Source organism: Dioscorea cayenensis, unplaced genomic scaffold (genome assembly GCF_009730915.1).
Source record: "Dioscorea cayenensis subsp. rotundata cultivar TDr96_F1 unplaced genomic scaffold, TDr96_F1_v2_PseudoChromosome.rev07_lg8_w22 25.fasta BLBR01000075.1, whole genome shotgun sequence".
NCBI classification, from domain to species: domain Eukaryota; kingdom Viridiplantae; phylum Streptophyta; class Magnoliopsida; order Dioscoreales; family Dioscoreaceae; genus Dioscorea; species Dioscorea cayenensis.
This window is the reverse complement of record NW_024086466.1, coordinates 287097-307158: the sequence shown is the minus strand read 5'-3', so window position 1 is coordinate 307158 and position 20062 is coordinate 287097. Positions and strand designations below refer to the sequence as shown.

The 20062-nt window shown below is 32.8% G+C and overlaps 3 protein-coding genes across 4 annotated transcripts; 1 reads left to right on the top strand and 2 right to left on the bottom strand.

The window, feature by feature from the left end:
• Positions 1-4001: 4001 nt before the first annotated feature.
• Positions 4002-5510, top strand: LOC120253387 (transcription factor bHLH139-like). Its single transcript, XM_039261725.1, has 5 exons — positions 4002-4349; positions 4746-4988; positions 5067-5132; positions 5229-5294; positions 5415-5510. The coding sequence occupies exons 1-5, from the start codon at positions 4002-4004 to the stop codon at positions 5508-5510; spliced, it is 819 nt and encodes a 272-aa protein (XP_039117659.1).
• Positions 5511-6921: 1411 nt separating this feature from the next.
• LOC120253405 (vacuolar-sorting receptor 4-like) lies at positions 6922-13557 on the bottom strand. Its single transcript, XM_039261745.1, has 12 exons — positions 13223-13557; positions 11927-12619; positions 11497-11585; positions 11349-11418; positions 11198-11281; positions 11005-11081; positions 10847-10928; positions 8478-8560; positions 8337-8403; positions 8028-8156; positions 7834-7943; positions 6922-7456 (listed from the first exon to the last, which is right to left on the bottom strand). Exons 1-12 carry the CDS (start codon positions 13515-13517, stop codon positions 7352-7354), a joined length of 1884 nt encoding a protein of 627 aa, XP_039117679.1. The 5' UTR covers positions 13518-13557; the 3' UTR covers positions 6922-7351.
• A 1936-nt stretch (positions 13558-15493) lies between these two features.
• On the bottom strand, positions 15494-19219 carry LOC120253432 (pentatricopeptide repeat-containing protein At1g25360). 2 transcript variants are annotated; one of them, XM_039261784.1, is made up of 3 exons: positions 16690-19219; positions 16426-16535; positions 15494-15879 (listed from the first exon to the last, which is right to left on the bottom strand). In XM_039261784.1, exon 1 carries the CDS (start codon positions 19176-19178, stop codon positions 16791-16793), a length of 2388 nt encoding a protein of 795 aa, XP_039117718.1. In that variant the 5' UTR covers positions 19179-19219; the 3' UTR covers positions 15494-15879; positions 16426-16535; positions 16690-16790. The 2 variants fall into 2 exon arrangements, with proteins under 2 accessions (XP_039117718.1, XP_039117717.1); XM_039261783.1 differs by having other exon boundaries at positions 16442-16535.
• Positions 19220-20062: the final 843 nt, after the last annotated feature.

Below are 20062 nucleotides of genomic sequence, written 5' to 3'. Positions count from 1 at the left end.
TGTAAACTAAACAACAGAACGAAATACCAAACATGGTGAAATGTATTAGAAGAGTTTAGTGAACTTAGAACACACCTTATTTGGTACTTTTTATAATATTAATTTCTATTTATTCTTCTCACGTTTCAAAGGAGTAATTACACATTCTTGAAGTTTGCCATCCATTAATATTTTTATACTTCATATATATATATATATATATATATACACTAGTTCTGAAGTCCTGTACAAAGGTGGATGCTCTTGCATGTGAGAGTTAGGTGCCAACTTCCAAAAATTATTTAGAAAATTTGAAACTTAGATCGTGCCTAAGTGCAAGAAGTACAATCTCGTCAATACTAAATTACTAAGCTTCTCTTTGATGATTATTAATTTTGTGGTATTTAAGCTTTTAATTAAGAATATACTTAATCAACTATAATATTAAGTGTTATCTGGTGACAAATATTTAGTCGTACATATATTTGCATAAAAAGCACTAAGCTAGAGAAAACTCAATCTGAAAGCAAATAGAGTGGTTAAATTCTTTTATAGATTATTTTTTATTTGGTTTTGCAATAATTTTTAATTATAAAGTCCAAGAGAGACTTTGGATCCTTTAAGGCACTGTTTAAAATTAATCATATTTAAGAAATGAGGCATGATCTAATTAATATTTGTTTGCCAACCAAAAGCTATTAAAATAATAGCTTTGCATGAATATATGCTTCTTGTGACTTATACTTTGCATGAATGTGTACATCTAGTTACAAACTATTTTATTTTATTTTTTTAATCTATGTATTAAGAGCTAGAAAGAGAACAAAAAGAATCATAATTAAGTATAACAAACTCAATTAAGTCAAGAGATCAGAGCATCTAAACACTGTCAAGCCACTTAATAAACATATCCAAATGCTAGTCATCCTTATTTAATTAATTAACAAAGATTACTCTATTATTCCATGTCATGAAGAGCATTATAACAACTTCCACTTCTTTTAATATCCTGATTACATAAAATAATAATAATAATAATAATAATAATAATAAACTGGTTTGATAGCTGAATGGTGCAATGACACGTCTTCTCGTGACAGTATATATATATATATATGTATTACTCTCTCTATGGCTTTAAATCTATCATTCTTAATCGAAACACACTTATTACAAAATAATTTAAATTACTTATTAATATTGATTTCACCAAAATTTATCTCAACTTTCGAGTATGATTTATAATTTTTTATTTTTTATTTTTATCTAATTTGTCTCTTTCTTTTTTTTACAATGCCACAAGCTTTTCTTAATTTCCCTCCAGCTTTTATGTTTAATTTCTCTCCCATTTATTTTCTCTTTCAATTTCTAGTAAATATTTTGTTTTTAGAAAAATATATCCTTTATTTGTAATTTAAAAATTTGCTAAAATTAAAAATTTCAATTCTATTTCTCTCAAATTTCCTGTCCTTAAATTCTTTTCAAATACTATTCCCACCAATCTATTTTCACTAAAAATTTTAAAGCTATAATCTATTAATACGTACATTCAAATAAAAATTTAGAGCAATTTTTATTCTTTTCTCCATTAAAAACTTCCCTTCAAATGGATACCTATGCACAATATGAGTTAGCAGAATCTCCATATACCACCATTTTCTTTGAATGTGCAAAATAATTTTTTTATTTAAAATCTAAATTTATAAAAAAATTTCGCAAAGACCAATGGTCATTATTTTTTCACAATGAACAAAAAAAAATTTGAATAGATTTTTGTTGTTGCCCCATATGCAATGTTTAAATCATTTATATATTTTTTTTTACTAAGGTGATAAGAGTCGCCCCACAAGAGAGTGTTAAAGGGACGGATAAATACAATGGTACATAAGTTATGTTCACTTAACGCCCCCTAGAGATTTATGATTTATTATGTGAGGCGAATTAACACACAGGATAATTAATGAGGAAATGTCAAATGTGCCTAAGATGATATTTCAATGACCACAACCTCACAATGATAAATCTCCCTCTGTCTTACAACTCTAGAAGGGTGGAGAATATGACCCCTGCCATAAAGGACCCTATGAACAATAAGTGAATATTAGTGGTACAGTATTTCTACATTATCTCTACAGTTATTTGTACAATAGTGCAATACAAAGAATTCAATCTTGTATCACTCACCTACCATTTTCAGTTACTTCCACTCAGCTGTCCAGTGATTGTCTACAATTTTCACTTTAATTTAATACAATTGTCATAGAGTAGTTAAAAAAGAGTAAAATAGGACAAACAAATTAATATTATATTGATTTTATAAAGTGATAAATAAAAAAAACCAGGAAACCAGGGCGAGAGGGAGTAACAAGTTTTTCCAAATTCTTTTTGAAATGTTTAAAATTCAGAAGAAATGAGGTTTTGATTTATTTACTTATTTATTTATTTATAAAGATATTCTAAAACTTCGGTTTGTAGGAAGATACTTTGTGTATAGATGTTAATAATTATTAAATTAAATGATGTTATCACGTGGTAGCCTAGTTCAATAGTTTCAAATATAAAGATAGTGTATTGATAATAAATTATCAACATTGTAATAACATCAGTTTAAAAAATTATTTTTTCTCCCTTTTGAATATTTAAAAGGGTGTGTTCATGTGTTGCATTTGGAATTTTCTTTTATGAGAAGTTGTTTAAAATGGTTTTAATAAAAACTATAATTAAGAGGTTTCATGCTTATAGTTGTATTTTATACAATTTTTTTTTATTTTTTTAGATATTTAAATTGAAAACTAGCTATTTTATATAATTAAAGAACTCCTAATGATTGAAAAGTTATTTACAAATTTGAAATGCAATCCCAAACAAACCCTCATCATTAACAAACTAGATTTTAAATAATTTATTAATACAACACTTTAATAAGAGATAAAAATAAATAAAAGTATATATTTTTTAATTTAACTAAATCAACAATAAATTTGGATTTCCAAAATCAATCTAAAATTTTTCAAGCTCAGTTTATTGATTTAAAATAAGGTCAAACCAAACTAAATTCCCTCTTGCTTCATGTCACCTTTATTATTAAATTAATGCCCAAAAATTATATAATAATAATAATAATAATAATAATAATAATACAACTTCTGCTAAGCTCTCCAAATCTCAAAATTAAATGTTACATGGTATTTTTTTTTAAATAAAGACGACAAACGCTATCATTAACCCAGATAAATGTCACATAGCACGCTTAGAAGATTTTTATAAACCAAACTAATAAATTCCTCCTACCATTCAACTTTGGAGGGGAGGCATACAACATCTTCCACAAGAGATCCCTAAAACTATTTAAACAGTACATGAGCCTAAGAACATTAATGAACAATATTATCACAATAACAATGCTACAACACTTTCGGCACAAGGATTCGAGTAGACGCCTTGCCCATCACTATTTGTAATAAATCTACCGGGCTACCAGTGGCTTGTTGAGGGCAATTCATTAACTTCTTATTTCCAAAAAGAAAAGAAAATAATAAATTTCTCGAATATTATTATTTGCATTACTCTCCTTTTTAGGGAACAAAAATCCCACTAAAAAGATCCTTGTCCCTCTTAATTTTCCCTTAATTATATGATAACCTCTCTTCACGTTCCCTCTCTCTCTTTGTAAAAAATAATCACCCTCAAATTTATATTTCAAGTTCCTCATATGATCATTAACTTTAAAAAAAAAAAATAATTAACCAACCACTTCTAAATGATTCTTGATAAGAAATTAGGACTCATTTGATTGGTTTACATGACACTTAATCAACATAATTCCTTGGATAACTTCATCACATTAATCAATTCTTTTCTATCTTTTATTACTTCCTTGGCCAAATTCAGCCCCTGATGAGCTGTATTAAAAATTGAAAGATTACATTTCTGTGATGCTTATTTTAATATTCATGGAAGCTAATCATATATATATATATATACAAGTGCAAATCTCAAGCTCTAAGAACTCAAGCACAAAAATGGAGTTCTTTTCATATGATCAGTCTGATCTAGTGTCACAATTCATACTTGATGATCATCACTCAATGTTTTGGTTTGATCATGAAACTGAAATCAATGCTGATCTTAGTTCATGCTTTGTGTCTGAAGATAATTCAAGTAGTTATGATGATAACTACTTCAAGAGTTTTTTCTCAGCTGAAGACCACCAACAAGTGTTTCAAGATGTTCATAACCAACAGCTTCAAGAGAGGACATTTACCGATGATTTCGGTGTCTCTGGTTCGAAGAGAAAGTTTCATATTTCTGATAATGAAGTTGCCATTCATGCCGAAATTCCTGAGAAGAAACCTCGGGCCACAACAAAGGTATTAAACATGTTAGAAAATGTCGTATTTGTTGGAGCTAAGGCAAATTTATATGTTTGATTTTTACAGTAGTAATTTATGTTAGATGAATTCCTCTTGATCTCTGTAGTACTAGTTTGTAGTATTTACATGCTATACAGAGTATATTTCCTACAATATTTAGATATATTGTACTTTAATTGTTACTTTGTTATTTAGTTATTACTCAATCATGTATGTCCAGTTTATGCATGGAATTGTCTATTTTGACTTGTTTTTATATAAAAAAAAAAAAAAATATCACATGCTTAGATGAAGTCATATATATATAAATATAATTTTTTTTCTTTTATGCCGGTGTATAATGCCTCTTATTAGTAAAATTGTGCTAATATATATTTGGTTTGCATTTAACAGAAGAGAAATTTATCGATGAAACTTCAAAGGAGTGCAATAATCGAAGATGTTAAAGAGAGTAGTTTAACAGTGAATGGTCAGAGTTCAAGTAGTTACAGTTCAGAAGATGATTCAAATGTTTCACAAGAGATTAATGGAGGAAATTTTAGCAAAAAATGTTCAGATGCTACAATTGATAACTTGAATGGCAAAACAAGAGCAAATAGAGGATCAGCCACTGACCCTCAAAGCCTCTATGCAAGAGTAATTAATCAATTTATTTCTTTTTTTTTTGTTTATTTTTATTATTACTTTTTTTTAAAATTTCAATGAATTTCACAGAAAAGAAGAGAGAGAATCAATGAGAGGCTGAGAATATTACAAAACTTGGTTCCAAATGGTACCAAAGTGAGTATTAATTTTGTTTTTTTATAGTTCTAATTATATGATTAGAAAATTTTTTATTTAGTTAAATTTATAAAATTCTTGGGAATAATTAAACAGGTAGATATCAGCACAATGCTTGAAGAGGCAGTGCAGTATGTCAAGTTCTTGCAGCTCCAAATTAAGGTTATATATATATATATATATACATATTTTACAAAATAATTTTTTTTCCTTTTAATCTATTTTCCTTGATTCAAATTTGTGGGTAATTAATTAATTAATTTAATTGTAAAAATTTTGCAGCTTTTGAGCTCTGATGAGATGTGGATGTATGCTCCAATAGCTTACAATGGGATGGACATTGGACTTGATCTCAATAACTCTCAATTAAAGAGATGATATTTGAATTCTCTGTTTTTTTTTATGGTCTATTATGCAGTCACTGCTGATTCCCAAAGGGACTGATGTTGTGGCTTTGTTGTTAATAACTTACTTTTTTTATATTTATTTATTTTTAAAATTATTGTGCATTTGATGTTTCTTTCTTATGATGAGTTTATTGTATATGACCTTATTATTAAGCACACATGAAATTTATGCAATTCTTTTCTCAAAATCTGAATTTGTTTCTGTTTGCTTGGATTAGGGAAAATTGAAGTGAAAGAAGATGATTTTCTTATCTATATATATTTTCTTTATGGTTTATTATAATGGTTATTATAATTGTTATTTTTATTTTTATTTTTGAATAAAAACTCAATACATGCATGTTGGCTTGTGTGAGAACACTGATTTCATAGAATTAGAGATAAATTAAACCTTATAATTGTTGTCATATTGATAAAATGATATATTATAGGTAGGTTTAAAGTTAGGATGGAATTAATAACAATAGTGAATAAAAAGATTAAAAAAAAAATGAACAAATTCAACAAAAAGACCAAAATAAATCATTTATAAAATGCTAATTGTTAGAATACATTGCTTAATTTAAAATATATATATATATATATATATATATAGATAGATAGATTTAAATATATCAGCTTGAATTTATAGCACTAACAACTTAAATCTTTAGATAAAATCATAGGTTGTTTGGTTTGATATTAAAGTGATACAAGCTTGGGTTCCTAGTTAAAATAAACAAGCATGTTTTAAAAGAGCATATTAAAATAATCACTCTCATCTATGTTCACTTTTAGAAGTTGTCTATATATTTAAATTAAATGTTAAATTTAAACTTACCAATTTATTTAAATAGATTATTTTCCCCACTACCACTTTAAATACACAACCATAGTAGAAACATAAAATATTCAAAAAAGATAAAACGGTTAAAATAAACACTTATAATGCAACAAAGAGAGTAACAAATATATAAGCCACTAACTTCAGTTTTTGCCTTTTGGGTTGAATCAATGCTGATTGACTTGTATCTTCAAAAATAACCAGCCAAATCAGATATGCTAAAGTGTAAATTTTTTATGAGGTCAATATGTTTCAATTTGTATCTTTTTTATCAATCATGTATTGATGATCACTCATAGATTTTCGATTAATTTTAACTGACGTGATAATTAGAATTATCCCGTCACACTATTTTAAAAATTATTTCATCCCAGCTGGAAAAGACACAAACTGACATAATTAATCCAATGGGTTGTGAAAACACTTTTATATAACGTGGCGTGACATCTCCAACTAGCACATCAGTCAAAATTGGCAGAAAATTCATAAATGACACCTGGTGAAAAAAAATTAATACATGATAACAAAAAAAATACAAATTAAAACACAGTGATCAAAATAAAATAACCTCCTTAAAAATTTACCGGATACATTAATCCACCACCACCTGCAGCAGTGAGATAAATTGTTAGCCAACCACAAGAAGGCGATGTCCATGGATGCGGCATAAAATCAAGTACATCGACAATGAACTCATCAAGCTATCATCTGCATTGAATACATAGATTAGAAACAAGTTCTAAAACCAAAGTTGGATGGAGAAACTGTGTCAATCTATACAGTTATAAAGATACATAATTGGTGCTAATTATAAAAAAGAACTAGCAACCCTGTTTCCTATCTCAATTCTCAAGCACTAGGGCACTTGCTTTTCATATCCCTACTGGCATGGGCATTCTCCCCAATGGATTTTTCGATTCTCTCAATGATATATGCATTTTCCAGGGGAGATGAAGATCTGCGGAAAAGAAAGAGGGTTCTTCACCGCTTCAAGCATTTTCTTGTTCTTCATGTGTGTGATTCGGTACTTCTCCTTGACTGTCTAATGGCATGTATTGTGCCATTATGGCTCTGATCTCCGCGTCCATGTATGACTGTAATAAAAAGGTATAACCAAGTAAGCAACTCTGGCATAGATTGAATGATTCTGAAGTATCAATCTTTAACCTAAGGTTTAAAAGGAAAACCAAATTGGCATGATGCGAAGATGGAGAGTGAAGAATTGAATTTTGTCTGACAACATACAGAAGACTGATACGCTATAAAGGAAAATGTTTCATGCAAATAATGATGCTTCATGGATAACTTGTGTGAATTTTGTCAATATAAAGGATGCCAAGAATAAAGGAACAGATAAGCTTTTGACCATTTGAATACGTGGACCAGGCAGTAAGACTCAAAAGAAAGAATGCATAGACAACTTAAATACATTAAGAAAAGGTATGACATAAGTATGTTTCAGACAACTCACCCTTAACCTATATTTGTAAACAATATAGGCTCCAACAGAAGCAACAGCCAGGATGATCAAGATTACCCAAGCAGCAGCCCACGTTGTCTTTGCCTCACTTGCTGCCTTACCTGCAGATGTATCATCCAAATGTAAAAATTGAACTCATCTCACCAGGATAGTTGCATTAAACATATAAAGACAAGTAAACTCACTAATGCAGGTGTCATGCTCCTTGATGTACAAAAGATCTCCAGCACAACTACAATCATAGCTTCCCCAGGTATTTTTGCAGGTGCACTCAGGGCACTGACATGCTTTCTTCTCTTTGCATTCATCAATATCTGAACAAGAAATGTGAGGTCTCAATTATAACAGCCAATGTTGATTTGATGTGCATGTCATACAAAAATTCAGAAAGAAAAAGATTTTCAGAACAGTCGAGCTTGAGTTGCAGTGTACAAATTAGCATGAGTATTTTTGTGAGAAATTTGATTGTGGTGTATAAACATTACATAAGTTACCTCCACAACTTTTGATACCATCACCTTGGAATCCAGGAGGGCACTGGCAACTGTTGTCTCCAGTTTCCTGTTTGCATAAAAGAAATGAATTCAAAATTAAATCACAGCCAAAGGAAACTTGGTAGGATGGGATACACCAACCTGACATGCAGAGAATGTCATTCCATTTCTGGTATCCTGCCAGCACCCACCATTCTTAATCCTGCACTTACCAGGCCCAATTGCTGCAAATGGAATAGTGGAAATCACTATATCATACTAAAGAAGCAGCAACCAATCAAACAGGAGCCATCTAAGTCTCTCATCAACTCGTATTTATTTATTTATTTCCTCATTGGGAAAAAATCCAAATCAGGTAAAGAAATAAGGGGAAAAGAACAAAAGCGGCCAGTGCAGAAGCAGTGAAGTCCTAACCATGCACTCCAACCAAGGATTTTTCAGTCTTAAGATACAAGCTTTCAGTGGCGACTTCATGACAATTAAGTTGATTAACGAGAAAGAGTGCACATATTTAAGAAGTAGAAAGTGAACTCCAAGCTCATTCTTTGATCTTAAGCTTCATGTAACTTAGGTTCATGTGTTTCTATTTTTTACAAAGATGAAAATTGCTTCCATATATCCATAATGCTGCACTCTCCTTAAAGACCTGATTCTCACGTGAAGCATACACCTCATTTAACATCAAACATGACCTCAATTATCTGCTGCAAACACAAAGCACAAAAGCTCTAATTCTTGGATTCGGTACAAAATCATCGGTTGTTTAACTCATCAATCCATAAGTCCCTCTGGCTAAACTCAAGCTCACTAATTTTGATGTGCATCCCAAGCCTATCATTCTTTATATGCTAGAATAGCAGACATAGCTTTTTTGTATGTTTCCCTAGGTTTTTAATGCTCGGTCTTCAAAGCTTTCTTTCTACACTTGGCATATAACACTGATTTTTATCTCATCAACTAACATATTCAGAATAAAACCTTAAATACCAAAGCATGATGAGCCTCATTCACATCCAAAACCATTTTCTCTTTACATTACTTAGACCCACTGTTTCTTATCACCTGCATTCATATTCTTTGCAAATCCCTTTTTTGTGCTTTTAACATGACCAGCTTGACTCTTGTCGCACTCTACATACATGCATGGGCATGGCCAGGTCAGTGGTGCCCATGACAAAACATTTTTGACAAGCAAGAAGCTATCCCTGACTTGGAGCAGACAAGTTTATTTTTTTGATCTTCCGCATTCTTGTTTGACCACACATCAATCTAAAGCTTTAATGATTATCATATCGTGTGCACTCATTTTACAGTTACTTTATATGTTTGCCAAGCATCATCAAGTAACACAAGCTTTTTGCAAAATGCAGAAGGCCCTAGCAGAGTTAACCATGGATCTTAAGGGCAGATCTAGGATTTTTGTTCAGTGGGGGCAAACTAATAACAAATATAAAAAATAAAAAATATATAATGAACTCAAGTGCATCAAAAGCCTGTTTCATATAAAAATAATATATTACAATTATTCTATGTGTTTTCATAGTTTGAAAATGCTACAAGATCTTTTCATTATTAATACTACAAAATATATCTTTTTCTATACAAGTTCAAACAATCATTCATCCAAGAATCTCCCATTCGGTTGTGCAAGCAATTTTTCACAAATTTCTTGGCATAAAAAACTCTTTCAACTGATGTAGTAAATGAACTTTGAACTTTTTTTAACTTTTTATTTTTTTTGGGTTATTTATTATAAAACCTTGTTTATTCATATTTAAACATGTAATATTAATTATTTTGCAAATAAAGCCACTTTTCTTGCAAGTATACTTTTATTCTATTTCATATATATGAACATGCCATATATTTTTTATTTTTTAATTTCAGCAAAGGCAAATTGTAAGATTTTAAGAACTTTTAGCTATATACACAGTCTATCCTTATGGACGTTTCAAATTTCAGCGGAGGCAGCTGCCCCCACTGCCCCTAATGTGTGTCCGTCCTGACCATGATAAACACAAGCAGATGTAGAACAGAGCTCACCCTAGAAGTGTTCTCTAAAGAAAACCCACCTGTCACACTACACAAATATTTAATGCTTGACAAGATGCCTCAACTTAGGCAAGAAAAGATGAATGTGAACAAGAACTTCAAAAATAGAGTAAAAATGCCAAAAATTTTCATTTGAGACAAAATCAAATTCATAGATTTAACTAGATCATTTTCATAAATATAAAAGAAAAAACATATGCTAATTTACTTCATCTGTAAAAGGTAAAAATGGCATGAGTTATCATGATATATCACATGGGGTGTCAATAGCTTTAAATAGCTTTCCTTAGATAGGTTGGACAATAAAAATCAATTCGTAAATGTCATGCTAGTCTCTTCTTTAAGAAAATTAGAAAAAATATGACTAGATCATAACTCATAACTACCAGCGATAAATATTAAAAGGAATTTTTGTCAAGTATCAGCAAAAATTCAATGAAGAAGTTACAGAGGATCACCTTCACACTTGCTGTAGCCATCACCCTTAAATTGTACACCTTGAAAGACAGGACACTCACAAACTCTTCCCCGGAATGTATCCTAAAATATGCATGCACCCATCAAGAAAAGGCAAACATTATAAGAATGAAAAGCAAGCGACTGGCTTTGACATCACCTTGCAGGCGCTAATATTGGAACCTTTATCGTGCCAGCATCCCCCATTATCATTTAAACATTCATTAGTTTGGATGTCTGCATTTAGATCAAAAGAAACCTAATTAAGAACTCATCATTAAACCACACATATGAGTGCTACTGAAAGAATGATTTCAAAAATTTGAAGTTATGCGGCAGTTATGAAACATAACCATCACTCAAACAAACAGCAGGTTCAGTAGTTTCTTCAAAACCGGAACAAATAGCCTTTAAGACAGCTTTCTTCTCCAATTTTCCTGCAATTATATTAGTTAGTAATAAGCATCAAATCAGCATTTCTACCCATATTATTTCCAACCTAACCTCGATATTGCCGATTATTAACAATGAGAGTAGGCAGAATGGTAACATCTCCCCTGGAGTCTTTCCCAACCTATTCAAAAGTTTTCCATCATCTAAAAGCTTCATTGAAACTAGAGTAGGAATAGTTCAACCAAAATGATATAATTACCTGGGCGTCTTGTTCTTTTTTGAGAACAGGATTCTCAGAATCTGCAGTTGGATCTCCCATACATTCTTCGATCTTCCTACCATCAATTCCTGCTCAATGAGAGAATATTATGATCATTCAGTCAACAGATCATGACAGGATAGAAAAAACTTGGCGGTTCTAAGGTACTTGATCCATGTTTCAGTAAATATATTTCAGAGGAATAGGATGAGTTACAGATATCAACTAATAAAATGAATCGAATAACTATTAGTCAGTAATTGTCATGCTCAGTACTAAACTATAATTAAATCAGGAGAAACTAAGAACTCATTAAAGCAAAAATGTGAAGAATATTGACGGAAATGAAACCTAGAGGCTAGGAAAAATGTAAACCTATTCACAAGATTAATTTACCAGAAAATAAGCAATATTCTAAAAGTTTACCAACCTAGCGACGTGACAACATTGAGAGCACAATCTCTGTTATACTTTTTCTCCTTCATAGGGCATCTTATGTGAAAATCCGTCACATAGTCCCACCAGACCCAGGGCCTTTTGCTTTCATTTGCAATTTTATACACACACAACTGTCTAAGATTTTCAATGACTACATCTTTCCCTTCATAGCCTGTGCTAAAGTCCTGCTCAGGATCAGGTGCACAGTACCTCCCATGGTTGATGCATTGAGACTTGCACTGTTTACTGAGAACAAACGCTCGAGGACAGTACCAGGTTATATAATGGGGTGTAAACTGGCTATACCCACCTTGCTCAAGTAGTTGTGCTGCACCTTTGAAATCCTTTACAAAATCCATCAGCGCATCACATTTAGGTCCACACTCATCATTGCTGTTTGTCCACAATTCATACTCCACCCGATCATCTGGGTGTGGAACAGCTTCTCGCCAATCAAGATTAACATTAACCATTTCACCACGGCTTACAGCCTCCTTTAATTCCTGACCAAACTTCTTGTCTATGAGGGCTGAGGGGATAGTTATATTCTGAATATATATCGCTTCTTCATGATCTTCTCGAGGAAGATCCATAGTTATCAATGGTTCATCAGTGTTATCCACAACAAGCACAGCAGCAGCACCAGCATTCTGCGAATTCCAGACTTTCTTTGCAAACAAACAATCTGCATGCAATCATAGCTGTCAATCCAAACGCTGAAGGCATTTAATAGCAGCATTTAGCAACACGACAAAAACAGAACTGCTTCCACGGCAAATCTCGAGGAAAGACCCTAAAATTATCTTCTGATTATCAACAGATACGCATAACACAAAGTTCAATAAAATCATAAAATACACAGCATTTGAGAGTATTTCATAAATTTTAACTAATAATATATCGATGTTGCTTTTTGAGCTCACAAAAGGCAATTCCAACTTATACAGCCCGGCAAATACTAAATACACTTCAACACACACACACACACACATACAAAACTGCATGACCAATCAAACGGTTCCATTTCTCAGAGCTAGTTCATGCATATATAATCCAAGTCAAGATAACAAGCATAAAAGAAAAAGGCGATAAAAAAGCAAAAAACCATCAAACACTATCGACAAACATGAACACATCAACTACCAACTACTAAATAGAAATTTCTCCATCACCCAAAGCATGATTTTTGCAGGTCAAGCTCAAAGTGAAGCTCCAGTTGATAGAATTTCACATAGAAATCATTGATCTCGTTCAACATCGACTAAAAAAAATCACAGAACGAGATTACCTCCGCGATCAAGGAGGACGAAGTTAGGGAGGGCTCCAGGCTTGCTCTTAAAAGAATCAGAGAACTCCTTGCAGCCGTTGGTATTGGTCTTAGGGTAAGCCACCGTCCCCGCCATGCTACCCCCGTACTGAGGGATGCCGAAGTTACCGATAGCGCTATCGTGCGAGCCACGCATCGCCGACGGAGACGTCACCATGAGGCTATTCTTCTCCACAACGAACCTCGCCATCGCCGGCGAGATCGCCGGCCCGGAGACAACGAAAGCGAAGAGAAACCCTAGAAGGAGACTCCCCATCGCAGAGACTGGGATTAGCGTGCTTCTTGTGTGAGTCCAAATTGGGAACGTGTGCTTTATTTATTAGGACTCCTTCCATTTGATTTCCAAAGCTTTCGGTGGGTTTTCTGATTTTTATCATTTATTTTATTTTTTATTTATTTATTTGTTTATTTATTATCTATACATCTATACATACTATTAAAGTAGAGTATAATCTATTCCGGGAGCATTAAGGAACAATTTTAATTTCTTTATAATATTTAAGTTTTATTTATATTACTTATAATATTAATAATTAAAAAACATTAATTACACTTAATTATTTATACAATAAATATTTATAAAATCTTTGAAATTCAAAGTATACAACACTCCCTCCGTTCCTTTTTATCTGTCATAAATCCATGTTCTTTTTAATCTGTTATTTTTTTAAGCATTTATCTAAAAATTACTCGACATCAGTATTCAATTCTCTTTTTTGAAATTTAAGAGAGAGAGAAATGTGAAAATATAAATTAAGGATAATTTTGAAAAAATAACTAATTTTTTTATTAACTAATTTTTTTTATTAAATTATGTGAAATAACCAACTTTCTTGATATGTGAGATTCTGTTATTCACAACTTAAAAAAAGACAGAGGGAGTAGTTTTCATGGTAGGAGTTGTTTAATTATATTATTTTATATATGATATTGCCTCAAAACTCCTCACAAAATTTTAAAAACTCCGATGCCAAACCGAGAAGAATGCCTAGTTATTATTATTATTATTATTATTATTATTATTATTATTATTATTATTATTATGCTTGTGGAGAAACTAGCATCAAAATTGCACTGGTTGAGCGGGGAGTCTTTTGGAGGGCAATTCAAGGTTTTTTCGGAATCACTGCAAATCCTTCATTAGCTGAAGCACTTGCATGTAGGGAAACTCTTCTATGGCTTCTTTATAACAATTTTGATCATATTACTATTGAATCAGATTCCACAGAGGTTATTATTAAACTCAATGCTTCTTTAGGTAGGGAACCTGGCTATGTCGCTCATCTCTATTGTTATATTGGTGATTGCCATGCACTCCTAGCTTCGGTATTTCGTTTCAACATGTCAGGCGCGTAGCAAATAATGCCGCAGATCTCCTCGCACAAGTTGGATAACATATCTTCCCTTCGAATGGAATGGATGCATCCTCCTTCATTCTTATTTTCTGTACTATTTTCTAAACATCTCAATTGAATGTAAATCCATCTTCTTTAAAAAAAAAAGTTTCGTTTATGTTTTTTTCATATATGTTCCAGGTGCAGAAAACACACTTGTAACCACCTATATATATATATATATATATATATATATATATATATATATATATATATATATATATATATATAAAGTAATTCTTGTGCAAAATAAACGAACTTTTACTTTTTCAAAAATTTATAATTTATTAAGAATTGTAAAAATATATTAAATATAAAAAATAAATCTAATAAAATAATATTTCATATTTCATAATTTTTTTAAATAGACAAATAAAAAATATAAAAAAAAATCTCTAGAATAAGAAAAAATGACAGGAAGAAGTGTAATTGTTGAGTATTTTGACAAAATCTATTTTATAATTTATCATTTATCTCTTTTTATTATATTTAAAAGATTATTTGAGCAATCAATAATTTATCATTTATCTATTTATTATACATATATTTATAAAATCTAGGGTATTTTTAGGGTTGGTAGTTAAAAAAACTCATACATAAATACTCGGGGGTAATACAGTAATTTCAATAAATCATGTGATCTGCTTAGAGATACCAAAACTGACGCCGACCACACATTTGTACAACAATAGGTCAATAACAGAGACATAAATGCAAATAAAAAAATCTGCTTGGAGATCACATAAATTCTTATAATTTCTAAGTCAATCCTGTTCACAGATATCCAGAAAATATAATAAATAAAATTTAAAAATAATAATAATAATAATATAACTTCCTATACGTTTCTTCAAGTAAATTAATTGACTCTCCATTCAAGAATGAAAACAAATAAGCAACAAGTTTTGTTTTGTTCTCTCTAAACTCCAAAATGAATCTGAAAGAACTGCTCTGCAATTACAGCAATTACACATGCCAAACAACATGATAAGTGAAAAACCTGCCTGTTAATTTCCAAGTCCAAAGAAGGTTCCTCTGTTGTCTTTATAGCAATTGTGAGGCATTTAGCACGAAAACAATGAATGAGGCTGGTGTCAGGTAAACTGCATCTAATAAAAAAGAGCTGCTCAATCATTAAAAGACCACATTTCTCTCGAAAATTCCTGATTTTTGGACAGATTGCTTTTAACACTTGTATTGATGCGATAGTGGTTTTCTCGGCACCTGTAGAAGAGAATGAGAATTCGATGATGTGTGGTAATAATATGAAGATGCTTACATAAAGTTCATGAGCGCAGATTCTGCATAAATGGTAAGAACACCAACAAATCAGAATTAAATTAGATAAATCTTTTATTGTATTTGCTCATTTCTATACTTGTTAATTGAACATTATTGATTACTAGTAATCTCACCATTTCTTATTATCTTGCTTTATGATATACCAGAACCAGTACTGCCCAACTAAAACAGAAGTTTGTCAGAAACTTCATATAAAAGATAAAACAAATATATTGCTTTATGATATATCAGAACCAGTACTGCTTTTTGCTTTATGATACACTGATACTCTATTTAACTAGCTTGAAGGGCTTTCAGCCAAGATAAAACAAATATATTGTTACATAGCAAGATTCTAACGGTAGACCAAAATCACAATTTTCGTATTCAAATTGGTAACCAACCATCACATTGATGCGTTGAATTATGTATTGACTCATTTTGGGTAAAATTTAAGAAAATTATAATCTATAAAAAGGTTTCTATTACGAGGTTGAGAACTCACAGCACCCACAAATTTCTTGCCATGACTTTTCCTCGCTGTGTGTACAGAACAGTAGCAAGTAGCCAATTTCAGCCACCATCTTCTCTTCAAGTCTCTAGAACAACCAAAAAGCAGAGATCATTATATTCATAAGACTGGAACTTTCAGTATTAATCCGCAAAAGAAAATTGGAGTACACAACATTAATGAAGAATTTTGCATGCCAACACAACAAAAACAGTTTTTTTATTTTTATTATTTTTTTTTACCTTCTTGGGATAACCTGTAACTGGTCTCTGATAAAACTCAAGCGAATTCAAGTAGTAACTGCTCCTCATGAATGTAGAATCAATCATAGATAATCTGGCATTCACCAATAATTGCCACAGGAACACTCTCCATCCTTAAAATGGTGAAACCGCTTCACATCTCTAACAATAATCTCTCTGCCAACTGCCTTGGACATGAACAAAATTGCAGTGTGGCAATCACCGCAAATCCTAATGTTCTTAAGAACTCTAATTGTAGCTCCAACGGGCAATCTCAGAAGCCCATAACCAACAGCCAACTTCTCACTGTGAGTAGATAACACATACTCCTTTTGCTCAGCCTCCATGTCATGCAACACAAACCTGGTATCAGGAACATACCCCAACTTCCTCATCTTCGCTCCAAGTGCATCAAGAAAATTGTATACTTCATGCACTTCAGGGTGGCTAACATCATTGACAAGAAACACATGAACCTTATTTGAGACTTCAATCCAGCTGCAGCCAGGCTCCTTCTTTACCCCACGTTCCCGCATCATCTTCCTAACCCTCGCTACATCTTCCCACCGCCCAACAGCTGCATAAATGTTGGATAAAAGAACATAGGTTCCATCTTGTTGTGGTATAGTATTGAACAATTGTTCAGCTGCTTGGACTCCCAGATCCATATCCCCTTTAAGTCGACAACTAGTCAACACAGCCTCCCACACAAGTGGTCCTGGCTTGAAAGGCATTGATTCAATCACTTTCCTAGCTTCAGTAATCCTACCAGCACGGCCTAGCAAGTCTATCAACCGGGCATAGTGATCTTCCTCTGGTTTAATACCATAATCTCGCTCCATAGTTTCAAAGTACATAAAGCCTTCATCAACTAAGCCAGCATGAGAGCAGGCTGATAACACTGTAAGAAAGGTGATCCTGTCTGGATATATACCCTTCATCACCATTTGATCATATAGCTTAATCGCCTCATCACCGTGCCCATGATGCGCAAGAGCAGAGATCATTGCATTCCAAGAAACAGGATCCAAATAAGGCATCTCAAAGAACACAAGTTCTGCTTCATCCATAGCTCCACATTTAGCATACATTGTCAAAAGAGCATTACCTGCTGAGTTGCTTGATTCATAACCAAACCTGATGAGCTGTGCATGGAGTTGCCGACCATGCTCCAGTGCCCCTAGCTCACCACAAGCAGCAAAGGTTCCAGCATAAGTATAATCACATGGAATGAAACCCTCATTCCTCATCTGATTAAAAAGTTTCAATCCTTCCTCTGCAAGCCCATTGTGAACAAATCCAGAGATCATGACCATCCATGCTAAGCAATTTTTACTTGGCATAGGGTTGAAAATCCCAACTGCATCTTGTATTCTTCCTGAATTCAAGTACCCTGTTAAGATGGCATTCCAAGAAACATGATCTTTCTTCTGGATTCTATTAAAAATCTGTCGTGCAACATCAACCTTCCCACAGTTTGCATATAGTGTAACCAACACATTCTCAACAGGCAACGCAGATTCTGGTTCAAAATTCGGTCCAACACGAATAATGTGGCCATGAACAGCCTTGCCAAGCTTGAAAAATCCAGCATTTACACAAGCACTGATAGTACTAGTGTACGAGAACTCATCGAGTGGTATATTACACAAATGCATCCTCCTGAACAATTCAAGAGCTTCAAAGAATAACCCATGCTGTGCATACCCGGAAATCATAGCATTCCATACAACATCAAATCTCCCATCCATTTCATCAAACACAAGACGAGCACCTTGAATATCACCGAACCTAACATACCCAACAACCATAGTAGTCCATGTCAGCTCATCCTTATCAATCATTCTATCAAACACTTCATGGGCAGAGACCAGACCTTCATTGGTTCCACACTTGAAGTACAATGCAATAAGAGCATTTGAAACCGAGACTCTGTGCTCAGCTCCAGACTTGACAATCGCGCAATGGAGAAGTTGGCATTGGTGGATAGTGAGGTCTGGAATAGAAGCTGACGCGCTAAGGATGCCGGTATAGGTGTAGTCATCGGGGCGGAAGCCATCGCGGAGCATTTCAAGAAAAACAGAGACAGCAGGAGGGCCATAGGAAGCACGGGAGTAGGCGGAGATCATGGCATTGTAGAAGACTGTGTCGCGGGTCCATAGAGGCGTTTCGTCGAACACCTGGCGGGCGAGTGGGAGGAGACCGGAGTTGGAGTAGGCGGTGAGGAGGGAGGTGCGGGCAATGGCGTCAGGGAGAGGGGAGGAGTCGAAGAGGCGGCGGGCGGAGAGGATGTCACCGGATTTGGAATAGAGGTCGATGAGGCGGTTTAGAATGTGGGCGCGGGGGACGAAGCCGGAGGTTATGATGTGGGCGTGGAGGGCGCGGAGGAGAGGGAGGCGGTGGCGGAGGCTGGAGAGGTGGTGGAGGTGGGCGGCGTAGCTGCCGGCGATGGCGCGGACGTCGCCGGCGATGGGGGAGACGAGGGGCATTGCCTTGTTGGCAATGCTGGGAGTTCATATCTGGCCCTCGCGTTGCTTCCCTCCCTTTAGAATAAATAAATAAATAAATAAAGGGGTTATTTGAAAAATATAAGGAAGTGTTAGAAAAAAAAACGTGTTATTTGTTGTGAATAATGTATTAATTTTATTTAACTTTATATAGAATTAAAACGAAAATAGCATATTTTTTAGATTTTATTATAAAAATACTCTTGAGTGTCAAAGCCACTGGTTTAACTGGTTAGTAGCATTAACCCTGGTCTTTTAAGAAGGAGAAAAAATAGTGAAAATTTCACTTTCACATAAAAGAATTAACTCCATTGGAGTTTGAATGCTCGAACTCTAATAATCTAACATAAGGCCGTCTCCAACCGTAACTCCAAATCCCAAATTTGGAGTCTTAATTGGCTCCAACCCACCTCTAAATCATGTCCCAAATTTGGGGGTTGGCAATTTGATGACCCCAAATTTAAGGTCAACTATTTGTAACCCAAATTTGAGGTCTCACGTATTTATTATTTTTTAATCAATATTTTTTTATTTTTATTATTACTCCTAACTAAAATTATAAAATTAACGTTTCATCTTTAATATAATTATAAATAATTAATTTATATAATTATAAAATTTATGTGCAATTAATTAATTAATAATAATAAAAATTTTAATTATATTAATTTATGATAAATTCATTAAACTAAATAGTTAAAAATTATACTAAAAACAATGAAAGACACATGTACTATGAATTTATAACAAAATATATTCACAATAATATAGATAATAATGTATAAACATTTACCAATAATAAAACCAACTTATTAAATAACTTTAATAAAAGCTAATGCAATGTAAAAACTATTTATATTAAAATA

Excerpts from the sequence above, each read along its gene's own strand:
- LOC120253387 (XM_039261725.1), top strand. The coding sequence starts at position 4,002 with ATGGAGTTCTTTTCATATGATCAGTCTGATCTAGTGTCACAATTCATA. Across the intron at positions 4,350-4,745 it reads AACCTCGGGCCACAACAAAG|AAGAGAAATTTATCGATGAA; the intron begins GTATTAAACATG and ends TGCATTTAACAG. Across the intron at positions 5,133-5,228 it reads TGGTTCCAAATGGTACCAAA|GTAGATATCAGCACAATGCT; the intron begins GTGAGTATTAAT and ends ATAATTAAACAG.
- LOC120253405 (XM_039261745.1), bottom strand. The coding sequence starts at position 13,517 with ATGGGGAGTCTCCTTCTAGGGTTTCTCTTCGCTTTCGTTGTCTCCGGG. Across the intron at positions 11,282-11,348 it reads TAATAATCGGCAATATCGAG|GAAAATTGGAGAAGAAAGCT; the intron begins GTTAGGTTGGAA and ends ATATAATTGCAG. Across the intron at positions 11,082-11,197 it reads TGCTGTTTGTTTGAGTGATG|ACATCCAAACTAATGAATGT; the intron begins GTTATGTTTCAT and ends ATCTAAATGCAG.
- LOC120253432 (XM_039261784.1), bottom strand. The coding sequence starts at position 19,178 with ATGCCCCTCGTCTCCCCCATCGCCGGCGACGTCCGCGCCATCGCCGGC.